Raw genomic sequence first — 13253 nt, 5'->3', positions numbered from 1 at the left:
TACTACAATTTCTGTGAAGTACAGGGAGGCTGCAGGCAGCACTGTATAACTACAATTTCTGTGAAGTACTGGGAGTCTGCAGGCAGCACATTATTACTACAATTTCTGTGAAGTACTGGGAGCCTGCAGGCAGCAGTGAATTACTACAATTTCTGTGAAGTACTGGGAGCCTGCAGGCAGCACATTATTACTACAATTTCTGTGAAGTACTGGGAGCCTGCAGGCAGCACTGAATTACTACAATTTCTGTGAAGTACTGGGAGCCTGCAGACAGCACATTATTACTACAATTTCTGTGAAGTGCTAGGAGCCTGCAGGCAGCACTGAAGTACTACAACAGGACAGAATGAATTCTATAAGTTGCATCCTTGCATCACATTTGTGCACCATGAAGTACCTCACCTTTGGGAAATCCCTAAGTTAGGACTGCACCCCCCGCAACATCCTTCCAAAGAATGACAGACCTCAATCAGCCATGTGGTTCTGTCTAGATCTTAAATAGGAGGGCAGCATTTAAGGTGATTGGTTGTGTATTGAAGCAGTTCTTGGGGGATTAACATACCTCAGAATGTCATAGGAATCCCACACTGAATGACATTGCTAGCACAAAGAATGGTATTCATCTATGTCACCAGTGGGCTCACTTTAGCAGTTGACTAGTACATGTTTAGGCCAGTAACAGAGGGGTTGCAATGAGTAGTGCTCTGACTTTAGTCCTGGTGATTTAGAGGAGAGTAGTGGCAGACCATCTGACAAAGAGTCACTGTGTGGAAGCAACACAGTGGAGGGGGACTACAAATAGTTTTTAAACTTTCTAGATGTGACTACTGACCCTGCAGTGTTCTATCTTTCTTGAGTAACCATGAACCAGACAGATTTAACCATAAGTGGCAGTCAGGAGACATATCACATCCGAAATGAGATAAACTCCTTGCAGTCAAGGATTAGAAGTCACCATGGTTGCACGGCAATAAACAAGCAAATAAAAAAGCACATACTGCTGCAGAAGGATTCATGCAAGCACTGATGACATAGCAGAGGCACATACTGCTGCAGAAGGATTCATGCAAGCACTGATGACATAGCAGAGGCACATACTGCTGCAGAAGGATTCATGCAAGCACTAATGACATAGCACAGCTCCCAGCAGATCCAAACAAAATGACTCTGGTAGGATGAGTCCAGACAAGGTAAATGAGTTGTTGTTATTGCTGTACACAGAAAAACTGTAGGAAGAAGCAGGAAGACCTGATATTAGGAGGTACATGGTCTATATTAATATTACCTCTTATTCTCCCCTTTGTATCTGTTCAGAATTATTTTGGCAATTAAATCTGCTAAAATGTGGGTGAACAAATAATTCAGACAGTGCATATTTGGACTACTGAAACCACCTCATGACTTGGCTTCACTAACTGTGTATATGCTCTGTAGTTTTCTTAGGAACCCTCTGCATTCATTGCAAGTCATTTAATGCCATATTGTAGCAACCCAAGTAGATGTTTTCATTGAAATAAATTCTGTTTTGGTACTTTCTAGTATGGATATGAAATTTTCTTTTATGAACACAGAAATTCCACCACCACTCTATTTGGGTCAGCAACAAAAGCAGAAACATCTCCTGGGACATGTAGCATAACAAATATGCCATCAAACCAGGTTTCTTTCAAACCATATAATATAATGTATCCCAGCAAAAAGAACTGATCAAAAGTACATCCTTTGTTATTTAGACTGCCAGCTTTCATATGTCACACCCAGTCCACATCTGGCTCCACTGTGTTCCAACTGTCATAGGTGCATAAGGTTTTGAATTCTGTCTAGAAAGAGTGAATAAGTACACCAGATATCATTTTCAGGGTATAAATTCTACTGGAAGACAGATGTAGTCCGTCTGTTTTCAGCAGGTCTAGAACTCAAACAGCTCCTTCCAATAAGTCAGGCACTAAATCTCTAACTGGAAATATCATTTACTGACAAGAAAGTGAAATGGAAGTACTTGTAATGATCGTAATTCTATGGATTCTATAATGTGGAATTCAACAAATGGCATTATCTAAACCTCTCTTTAATCGTCTAAGTGTTATGCAGTTCTATATAACACAAAGAATGTAACATTGACTTCTGCTACTTCCATAGACAGTAAATATTTCTAGCTTTTTGCCGTATCCTAGCAGATGAAGAAATGCTAACAGTAAAGAGTGAATGAAATTATTATTCACTTTGTGTTGTTTCAACTCACAAGTCAGGTTAATTTATTGGAAATCATAAACAGGATATGTGCATACATTAATATCCTTAATAGAAATTAAAAATGTAAGAAATCTACTTAACCACTTAAGCCAGTTTATTATTCATGCTTGTCTTACATAACACAGTGTATACAGCAAATTAATTTAAAATTTCTGGTGAGATATTTAATGTGCTTTTTTAATATTTTTAATTAAATGGTTGATAGACCCCTCTCTTTGTGTTGTAAGCCTTAGGTAGCTATATCACTGACCGAATAAAAATAAATTCATAGCTGCGATGAACTAAAAGGAAACTTTACTGAACCACTTCACTCAATTCAAGGAATTCTATTCCTCTCTCTCTCTCTCTCTCTCTCTCTCTCACAACATCATAAAGTGCTTATATGCTGCTGAATTAAAATGTTATTTCATAATTACTCTAAGTACATTTTTACCTGCAGATACAAAGAAGATTCCAGAACTCAATATGATGTTGTGACGAGTTTTGTAGAACTCACTGGCAGCAATGCAGAGCCCACCCATAAACAACAAGATCACGCTGAGGATAGGAAAGATACTAGATGCTCGTACAGCTCCTGGGAACAAAAAACATAAAAAGGTGAATGAAAAGAGTTTCTGTCTTTGAAATACGTTTACCATAAAGCAGTAAGCTAAATTCTGCTTATCTATTGCAAAATTTATGATAAAAGAAATTTTGAAACCTAACTATTTCACGTTAACTTTCATGTGCATTTTATTGCAGTGCAGACCCTCAGGTAAACATGTGAAGACTATAAAGTACTAGTGTGAAGCAGATAAGGTTAATTTTTGGTCTTAGTAATATATAAAGTATTTCAGTACTCATATTTAGCATGCTCATACGCACACTTTACAGCTTAAATAAAAATCACAATGTTTTATACACATTTTAAAATTATACACACATTATCTTAAATATGTACACACAATACCTGTAGCAATCAGCTGAAATAAACATACTAAATTTAAGTCCATCTTTGTAAACTAAGGCTCATAGCATGCCCAGGGCAGTCACTAAGTGTCCTATTTCTTATCCCAATCAACAGTACCTGGAGACTTGAGGCTTGTATTCACAGAGTGCACAGAAACATTCCATAAACAGAAAGTAAGAAGGCCTGAAGCAAGAAAAATATATAATATTTTGCAAATCTCTTATTCTTAGTTCAAGAGCATGTTCCAATTCAATTTATTGGTGTGCAAAGAATGAAAAAAATATTAGTCTGTACAGACTACAACTTGATAATTGTGCTGCTAAAGTATATTAATCAGTCATAAAGAATTATTTTATAGTTATTTGACACACAGACTTGATAGACTGAATCACCCAGAGCAAACTCAAGCACACCAAGAACAAATCTCTTCCACAATGAGATGGTCACCTTCATCACTTTTCTGTCATCACAGTACTCTTTAAAACTTTCACACCATCATGCCATTTGGGCAGATTGTGGGTCTACCACAAGTTGCTTATATATTTTTAATTTTAGCAATTTGCAGAGGAGACTCTATCAGTAATTATGTTAAAGCTGGACCAATTATCCACATACAAGGATAAGTAGGGGGGTGAAGCTGTCTTTCTGTGGAGAGAGCTGATAAGCTAATGTAACTATGGCAACACTGAAGACTAGTACTTTGACTCCAGGCAATCACAGGAAACAATAAGTTACCATTTGAATCCTAGCCTAGTCATCCCCACCCAAGCTGGGAGTGACCCCTGCTTCTTGGGGCCAGAACTCATAAGCTCACATAACTTTTCCAGCATTGGCAAATAATCAGTGGTGGATTAAGTACACATTATGCCTTGGTTGGTTTCATACCATGAGCTCCCCACATGTAGTGTCTCGTGATAAACCTTGCAGATGTGGTGGCCTTCTCCTTTGTCCCACCCCCAGCTATGATTCTGGTGTCACAGACCAAAAATGTGAGGGCACCAAGGACATTCTGTGAAATCTGAGACAGTTTCAACTTTGATTCACCCAGTTGCAATAGAATAAATATCCCAGTGTATTTTATACAAATGCATGTTATTCCTGTACAGCCAGACTTTAAAATGAGCACATGACAAGATGGAGAGTTGCATTCATCAATAGTCAGCCCACCCCACTCCCCCATTTACTGACTGCAGTCCTCAATGATATGCTACAAAACCACAGATTTTATGGTGGACATACACAAATATACAAGCACAGAGACATTCTTTGAAACCATTGACAGTTTCAAGTTTGTTTCATACAAACAGTTGCCTTTGAATAAATATTCCAGTGTATCTTAAATAAATGCACACAGTCCTATGAAGACGTACTTTAAAATAATAAAAAGACAAGAAGGTAAGTTGCTTTCATCCAAGTACCCCCTCCCCCATTTACTGGCTGCAGTTCTTGATGGTTTGCCAGAAGCCAACGATTTTATGACATTCAGATTAAAACATGATTCAAAATCAAGGACAGTGTGGAAAATGAAAGGCAGTTTTAAACTTTGTTTTACATATAGATGGTAGATGGAAAGTAATGCTGTCAGACTTTAAACCGAGAAAACATCAAATTGCTTTCATCCAGACTTTAAAATGATCAAGTGAAAAATGGATAGCCACCTCACAGCAAGAGGTTCTCCAATTTGATTCTCGGCTGGGGTGCCTTCTGTGCAGAGTCTGCATGTCCTCCCTGTGGTCGCGTGGGTTTCCTCCGGGTGCTCCGGTTTCCTCCCACATCCCAAAGACATGCTGTAGGTGGATTGGACACTCTAAATTGGCCCTAGGTGTGAGTGTGTGTATGTGTCTGCCTTCTGTGGAAGGTTGGGCGCCGGGTTGGGAACTCAACACTGTAAAACTCCACTGCCAATCATGAGCAAACAGGTGATCCGCTGTGGCAACCCCTAACTGGGAAAAAGCTGAAAGAAGAAGAAGAAGAAGAAGTGAAAAAAGGATAGGTTGTTTTCATCCACAGTCATTAACCTTCCCCTATATGGTAGATGCAGTCCTATATGATTTACCAGAAAAACAAAAAGTCTATTAGTCACAGACCAAAACAAGAGGTGCACTCATGGACAGTCTTAAAAACGAGGGAAAGTTTCACTTTTGCTTTACAAACAAAAGGATTTCAACTGCACAATTGACAAGTTGTTTTCATCTGCAGACAGCCTGCACTTCTTTGATAAATGCAGCTGTCAACATTAAATCTGGTTGCTTGTGAGGGAACAAAATTACTTACCTCACATTGCTGTCACCCTCTGTACAGCAGCCTGCAGCTCCTTACTATCTGACATTCCTGTGCTTTCTTATCATTGTGTCCCCAATGGATCATGTGAAATCAGTGAGGAAATCTTGCAGCACTGTGCGGAGGATCACTAGTGGTCATTTATTTACTTACAAATAAATATATAGATAGATGGATACATATGTAGAGAGATAGATAGTGACATACATTCATAAAATAATATCACAGGCCAGTGCTGCTCATGCATAAATCACAGACACTGAGCATATACAGAGCAAATACTTAAATTGTCTGTCATTTAAAGCTTTTGTAAATACTAAAACACATTAAGGATTGCCATGTTCAGTACATTAGCTGTCTGCATTTACTTTTCAACTATCATCAATGCAATCAACAAGACAAAGGTTAAGCCTTCGTCACCCCAGATCGTGGCTGAACAAGTATTATCCAGTAATAGTAAGAGAATGGCATTCTTATACTGCTATCACACTTATAACAATAGACTTCCCATGTTAATTAGTTTACATTAAAATTTAGGACACAAATGATAATCTTTTATGGTTTTATATAATGAATCAGAAAATAGAAAATCCCTTCTGTTTAATCAACCTTGTCAGTAAACCAATGATAACAGTATATACTAAAGTCATGCATGTTTTTTGTATATAGCTAAGTGAAACATCTGTAATAGTATATTTTCCTCTGACAGATTTGCTTGAAGATAAAGCTTATAAGCTTTCTCTATATGAACATTATCAGTTAAACAAACAACCAAGGTCACCATTTTATCTTTCATATATGCCTAAATAAGGCAGTCATTCCACCTTCTCTGTAGCTCATAGTATTCTCACATCCTTAATTAATTCTCCATTTTCTTTAGTTTATATCTCACTATGACAGATTCAACATAATACTCCATAAATTGCTTCTTCACCACATTGGATTTTTGTAGGACGAAGAAATGGGATCAGCTCATTTCACTTCTTCCACATTGTTCTCATCAAGTTCACCATTTAGGGTGGGATTCTTAGTCAGTAGTGCAAATGCATTAGGGAAACTGGGGGCGAGCGCACACATGCGCACCTAAGCCATAATCATAGAAGCTTATTATGCCAATTCACAGAGAACCTGAATGTAGGTATGCAAATGAGCAGAGAATGAGATGGTAATGAAAAGTGATGTAAATGGTCTCATACTAATTAAAGTTATTTTACACCAATTGCAGTTCATAGTCAGTTTTTCCTGCTTTCCTATGCTTGGCACAGATGTGGTTTAAAAAAGGAAGACTCGCCAAAAGTATCAGAGTTGAAATTAGTGAAAATGCTATATTTTGCAGTAAGCTTTGCTATTTCCAGATCAGAGTTGCTTGTCTTGGTCAGGCCAAAACCACTTGGGCCCAGCAGCACTCACCCACCAAGATAGTGGAAACATAGACAAAGGATTACTCATTATAACTAATAATTAGGAAATCCTCAATAGGCTTAAAGTGGAGATGACATTATAAGGTTCTTAGTTGGCATGTTTGACCCCCATAGGGGCAGTGGAGGGATATAGGTTCATAGGTTCATAGGTTCATACTAGGCTATCTGCCCTAGGGCATTTATAAACCTAGCCAGAGTGTGTGTGGCTTTCACCACCCCTTAGGATGAGAATACTATACCCATTAGTTTGCTGTGCCTCTGTCCAGCAGTGATACAGAGATGATTCCCGGGGTAAACCTACGATCTCCCATCCACTCATCAAGATTTCTCTTGAACAGAGTCAGTGAGGGGCTCTGCCTCACATGGACTGGGATTCTGTTCCATAGTGTAGGGAGTCTCTGGGTGATGAATCTGTCCCTCCAGCACGTCCTATTTATATCCATGTTGAGGTTTAAGTCTCTTGCTCTCGTGGCTCTGGTGGATTTGGATTTTTGAGGTGGAGCATGTCCATTAATTCCGGGTTGGACATGGCCTTGTATGTCAGGCACAGATCACCTCTGAGCAGACGGTATGCGACTGAATAGAGCTGGAGTTTCTTCAGTCGGGCATCGTATGACATATGTTTGAGCCCCTTTATCCTTTTGGTGAGGAACTTTTGGGGTCTTTCCAACTGCTGCAGGTGTCGGGTAAGGTACATTCCAAATGGGGCGTTGTACTCAATCATTGGTCTGATAAGTGAAGAGTACAGGGGTACAATGACCTCTCCTGATCTGGATGTGAATCCCTTCATGATCAGGTGGGCAATGTAGAAGGTCTTCCTAACCACTTTGGCAATGTGAGTGTCAAAAGAGAGGTTACTGTCAACTTGGGTCCCCAGGTCCCTAATAACTTCTTCCGTGTTTAATGGATTACCACCTATGTGGTAATTAGGGGTTACCTTGTTTTTCCCAGAGGGTATGACTATACATTTTTTGGCATTTAGCTTAAGGCCATGGCTCTGGCACCAGTTATCCATTTCTATGAGACCTTTCTGGAGGATGTCTGTGTCTGATGGAGTGTCAATTATGGTGCCCAGTTTGCAGTCATCTGCAAATTTTGTCAGCCACAATCCCCCTATGTTTGCCTGCACTTCAGAAAAATAAATGCCGAACAAGAGAGGGCCCAGGACTGAGCCCTGTGGGACACCGCTCATGACCGGCTTAGAGTCTGACATGGCACCAGCAACTCTAACCCTGTGTGTTCTGTCCTTGAGCCAGTTTGCAACCCATCTTGTGACATATGGGTTTACATCTAAGCTGGTGAGCTTTTCTATGATGCCCGAGTGGGGTATTGTGTCGAACGCTTTTGCTAGGTCAAGGTAGGCTGTGTGAACTGCCTTACCCTCATCAATGGCCTTAGTGACTGTTTCGAAAAAGTCGACCAAGTTCAAGAGGCAGGATCTGCCCTTGACAAAGCCAAATTGTGTAGGATCCAGTGTCTGTAGGTCCCCAATGTCTTTATTTATGAGTTCCATTATGATCCTCTCCATAGCTTTGCAGACAAGGCTCGTCAAGCTTATGGGGCGGTAATTTCCAGGGTCCGTAGAAGCACCGCCTTTGTGGAGTGGGACCACAGTTGCCATACGCCATTCTTTGGGTACGTATCCTGTAGTAAGGCTAAGATTAAACAGCAGCCTTATGTGTGGGTTTAGTTCCTCATTGAGTTCATGTAGCACACAGCCAGGGACACCGTCGCGTCCCATTGATGCTGTGTTTTTGCTTTAGAGAGAGCAGCTCTCACCTGGGCATCTGAGATGTTTGGGAGGCTAGACTCTGGTGGGATAGATATTTCTCCTTTGGGGGAGGGAGGGAGAAATTTGCACTGAACCTGTCTGCCAGTATGTTGGCAATGTCTGTGGGTTCAGTGATTTTTATCATTTTGGACTAATTCTGAGCATATCTGGGAGTTTCCACCCAGGTTTCTAACATAGCTAAAGAAGGCTTTATGATTGTCTTTTGTGTCATTAGCGATTTTTCTCTCAAAGTTGGCCTTGGATGATTTTATGAGTGATCGTAGTTTTTGCTAGTATTGATCAGAGATGCCTTCCCTTTTAGGGATTTTGCTCTGTCATGTAGTAGCTTTCTCCTCTTGTTGTAGAGTTTGTTTATGGCTGGAGTCCACCAGACCAGGCGCCTGCCTTTGGTGGAAAGGGTCTTGATTTTATTAGGGATTGCTTGATCCATACATTCCTGGAGGTGCTCGTAGAAGGCATTTGTAAGGGTTTCAGCAGCGTGGGTTGTGGTTTCCACTGGCTCGGGGGCCTTGAATGATACCACTCCAGTCTTAAGAAGTGTGAAGTTTGCTTTTGAGAAGTTCTTCACTGTGGTCTTTTTTGCTGGGGGTGGAGGCGGGATGTGGATCTCCAGTGAGATTAATTTATGGTCTGATCTCACCAATGAGGGATATACTTCCGGTGTGGAGCATTTTGTCCCCATGTTTGTGATGATCAGGTCTAGTATATTTTCTCCTCTTGTTGGGAATGGTGACTAGTTGTTCCATAGCATTTGAGTTTATGAACTCAAGGAACCTTTGGGCTAGGGTGTTGGGGCTTGAGCAATGTTCCCAGTCTATGTTTGGGTAGTTGAAGTCACCCAATATGATGGTGTTTGGGGAGACAGTCATACTCTCCAGTGTCTTTAGGAAGGCTGTGTGGGTTTCCTGAGTTTGAGAAGGTGGTCTGTAGCATGTTACAAACTGTAGGGCAGTTTTACCTATGGTTAATTGCACCTGAATGGTCTCCGATGCTTCGTGCGTTGCCACTAACCTGGAGGTGTGGGTATCCTTTATGAATATGGATACTCCCCCTCCTTTTGTGGTTCGGTCCGGATTTTTGATATGAGGTATAACCTGATAGTGCTGGGGTGCTCTCAGGAGCCTTGAACCAGGTTTCAGTCACAGCACAGACATCGATGTTCTCCATACTGAGGAGGGCTTCGAGGGCATGCATCTTGAGGTTTAGACTTCTGGCATTGAGCAGTATTACCCTTAGTTTTTCTCCATTTTTGTTTTCTAGGGTGGTAGGTTTATCATTTGAGCCTTGCCTAAAAAAGGCACTATGGGGGTGGCAAGAGCCTTTGCCAATATCTGGAAGCCCAGGGGTGACAGGTGCAAGCCGTCCCTTGCGAAGCAGCGTGGCTTGTCAAGCATGTCATCCCAGGCAGTTGTAGATTTCCTATTCCTGTAGACACCAAAGCATATGTAGCCCTCACTACTTGCTATAGGGACCTTCCAGAGACAGTCTGGGGGCACCCTGGTGATCTTACAGGCTTATGCCTTGAAGATACTGAAGGAGTTCCTGGATGCACTGTTGGTACATGTGGATCAGTATGCATGCACCCATGTCTCAATTATGGCCCCTCCTGGTCCACATGGTGAGTGGTACTGCAATAGGAAGGCCTTCCATTCTATCAGCTGCGGATAGTGTGTGATGCATGGGGGTACATCATAGGTTCATAAGTTCATAGGTAGGTACTAGGCTATTGGCCCAAGGGTCTACGTAACCTAGCCAACAAGGTTCCCTGGTTTACGCCACCCAAGAAAGTTATTTTCCTGTGCCATTTTCGAGCAGAGACACAGAAGTAATCCCCGGGGTGTATTTCCTATTTTCCATCCACACATCAAGATTTTTCTTGAAGAGTGCTAATGAAGAACTTTGCTTGACATAGATGGGTAGCCTGTTCCAGAGTACGGGAAGTCTCTGGGACAAGAATCTATCCCTCCAGCATGTCCTGTTTATTGTGGTGACAAGGTTTAGGTCCCTAGAGCATGTAGCTTGAAGGGATTGGGATTTCTTTAGGTGTAGTATGTCCAACAGCTCTGGGTTTGACATAGATTTTTATATTAGGCAGAGATCACCACGGAGTAGGTGATATGCTACAGAGTAAAGCTGGAGTTTTTTGAGATGGTCAGTGTAGAGCATTTGTTTGAGGCCAGTAATCCTCTTTGTGAGGTACTTCTGTGGCCTTTCCAGCTGCTGCAGATGTCTTGTGAGGTACATTCCAAAAGGGGCATTGTACTCTATAATGGGTCTAATGAGTGTCGAGTAGAGGGGAACAATAACCTCTTTTTTCTTGGATGAGAACACTTTTATGATGAGGTGTGCCACATAGAAGGACTTCCTGACTACTGTGGTGATGTGACTATCAAAGGAGAGACTACTGTCCACCTGGGTCCCAAGGTTTCTTATCACACATTCGGTGTTAAGTAAATTGCTGCCTATGTGGTAGTTCACGGGTACAGAGTTTTTACCAAAAGGGATGACACTGCACTTTTTGGCACTGAGCTTGAGGCCATGGCTCTGACACCAGACATTTGTCTCAGCGAGGCCCTTCTTTAGGATGTCCACATCATTTGGGGACTTGACTATGGCTCCTAGTTTGCAGTCATCTGTGAACTTTGTTAGCCAGAGGCCTTCTGTGTTAGCCTGTACTTCAGAGAAGTAGATACCAAACAGGAGAGGTCCCAGGACTGAACCCTGTGGTACTCCACTTGTCACTGGTTTGAGGTCAGATTTGGGGTCTGCAACTTTTACAGTGTAGGTTCTTGTGACATAGGGATTTATACCTAATTTAGTGAGTTTAGCTATAATTCCAGAATGGGGGATGGTGTCAAAAGCCTTGGCAAGGTCAAGATAGGCTGTGTGAACCACCTTACCCTCATCTACGGCTTTGGTGACTGCCTCAAAGAATTTGATCAGGTTCAGGAGGCATGATCTGCCTTTCACAAACCCAAACTGGGTGGGATCCAGAGTTTGGAGGTTACCAATGTCTTTGTTTATGAGTTCCATAACCTTGCAGACCAGGCTCATCAGGCTAATAGGGCGATAGTTCCCGGGATCAGTGGTGGCTCCCCCTTTGTGGAGTAGGATAACTGTTGCTGTGCAACATTCAGTGGGCACAAAGCCTGATGCGAGGCTATTATTGAAATGGTGCTTAATGTGTCTCTGCCCAGCATCCTGGCAGTGCACTTGAGTCCCATATCTAACACACTAGCTCACTTTACTGCCTCTTCCTGCAAGTAGGATGGCCAGTGGTCATCTTGTGGTAAGTGGAAATTTCTTTTTTCTTTTAAGTATGTCGTTATTAATGTTAAAGGCAATTGCTGTATATTAATTTGTATTTTCTTGTTTTGTCTTCCCTCCCCTTTCTCTCTCTCTCTCTCTCTCTCTCTCTCTCTTTTATTTTGTATTTGTATAGGATGCTGGATATCCACTGGAGTCATGGCTCATGACTCCATCTGGAGCTGCAGAAATATAACTTATTCATTTCCAAGCCCGTATAATGATTGAGAGTGTGTTTGGTCTCCTTAAGGGTGTTTCAGGTGCTTAGGCAAGTCTCAGCGTGCCCTTCAGTATGACCCAACTACTGTGTGTAGGATGTTCACTGCCTGCTGCATTCTGCATAATATGATTATGCACTGGTCTGGTGCTGAAGTGACCCGTGCTGCCACTGCAGCTCCCAGTTGTAGTCCCACTATGACTAATGATGACCAGCTTGCAGCAGTAGTAATGGACCCCATGCGGCAGCTCATGCATGACATGCAGCTGCACAGGTTAAGAGGCGGAATCTAGTCCAGAACTATGGGCCGGGGCATTGAGGTTACTGTTTCTTTTTCTTTTTTCTTTTAACACATAGAGTATAATTGCTGCATGGTCTACTGTCTCTGTATAGCTGACATTATCTCTCATCTTAAAATATATATTTTTTTTATTTCTAGCTGTTTGCCTGAGTGCTTAGTGATTCCTGTGCAGTGATGTGGAAAGTCAGCAAGTTAATAAGTCAGTCAAAAGTTGCATGTGCTGTACTTAATAACTTTTTTTTTAATTATTTGTTTAGTATTCAAAAGAAACAGGTACTATCAGCAGTGAGAAATGTAACTTCCATTTTCAATTTATCTGTAAATAATTATGTTACAGTGCACATTGTATGTCTTTCTTACTGTCATGTAAAATATTGATGAGGTCAGAATCTATCTTCATTTGTGCAGGGATGAGGTATGTACTTAATGTTAGTACATAGATTTCCCCCCTTCCAATAGCACAACTGCATTTAAACACACATAAACAAAATTGCAATTTCTGAATATGGTGAAAGTAATAGCAGGAAAGTGAATAACTTGGCATATATCAACCCCCCAAACACCAACCAATCCTTAAGTTTCATTGCACAAACATACTTACAAGGAAATGTTAAATCGCAGTAGCTCTAGATCAAAGGTGCAGCAGATGTGGAGGATGACCAACCATGAGAACTTTAAGGTGAGTTAGTCTGACGGTGTTATCTAGAGCAGGAAGGTGATCCTCCTGCTAGTGA

General features: G+C 41.4%; 1 protein-coding gene across 1 annotated transcript in view; it reads right to left on the bottom strand.

Moving 5' to 3' along the window:
* Positions 1–13253, bottom strand: part of CACNG2 (calcium voltage-gated channel auxiliary subunit gamma 2) — a 1878586-nt gene that overhangs the window by 450146 nt on the left and 1415187 nt on the right. Inside the window, exon 3 of the mRNA XM_044066277.1 lies at positions 2687–2827. Coding sequence (XP_043922212.1) covers positions 2687–2827 — 141 coding nt within the window. The remainder of the gene's footprint in view (positions 1–2686; positions 2828–13253) is intronic.

Source organism: Protopterus annectens, chromosome 1.part0 (assembly GCF_019279795.1).
Source record: "Protopterus annectens isolate FY-2018-M chromosome 1.part0, PAN1.0, whole genome shotgun sequence".
In the NCBI taxonomy this organism is placed as follows: Eukaryota; Metazoa; Chordata; order Ceratodontiformes; family Protopteridae; genus Protopterus; species Protopterus annectens.
The sequence above is the reverse complement of the archived record's forward strand: the minus strand, read 5'-3'. Positions and strand labels throughout refer to the sequence as shown.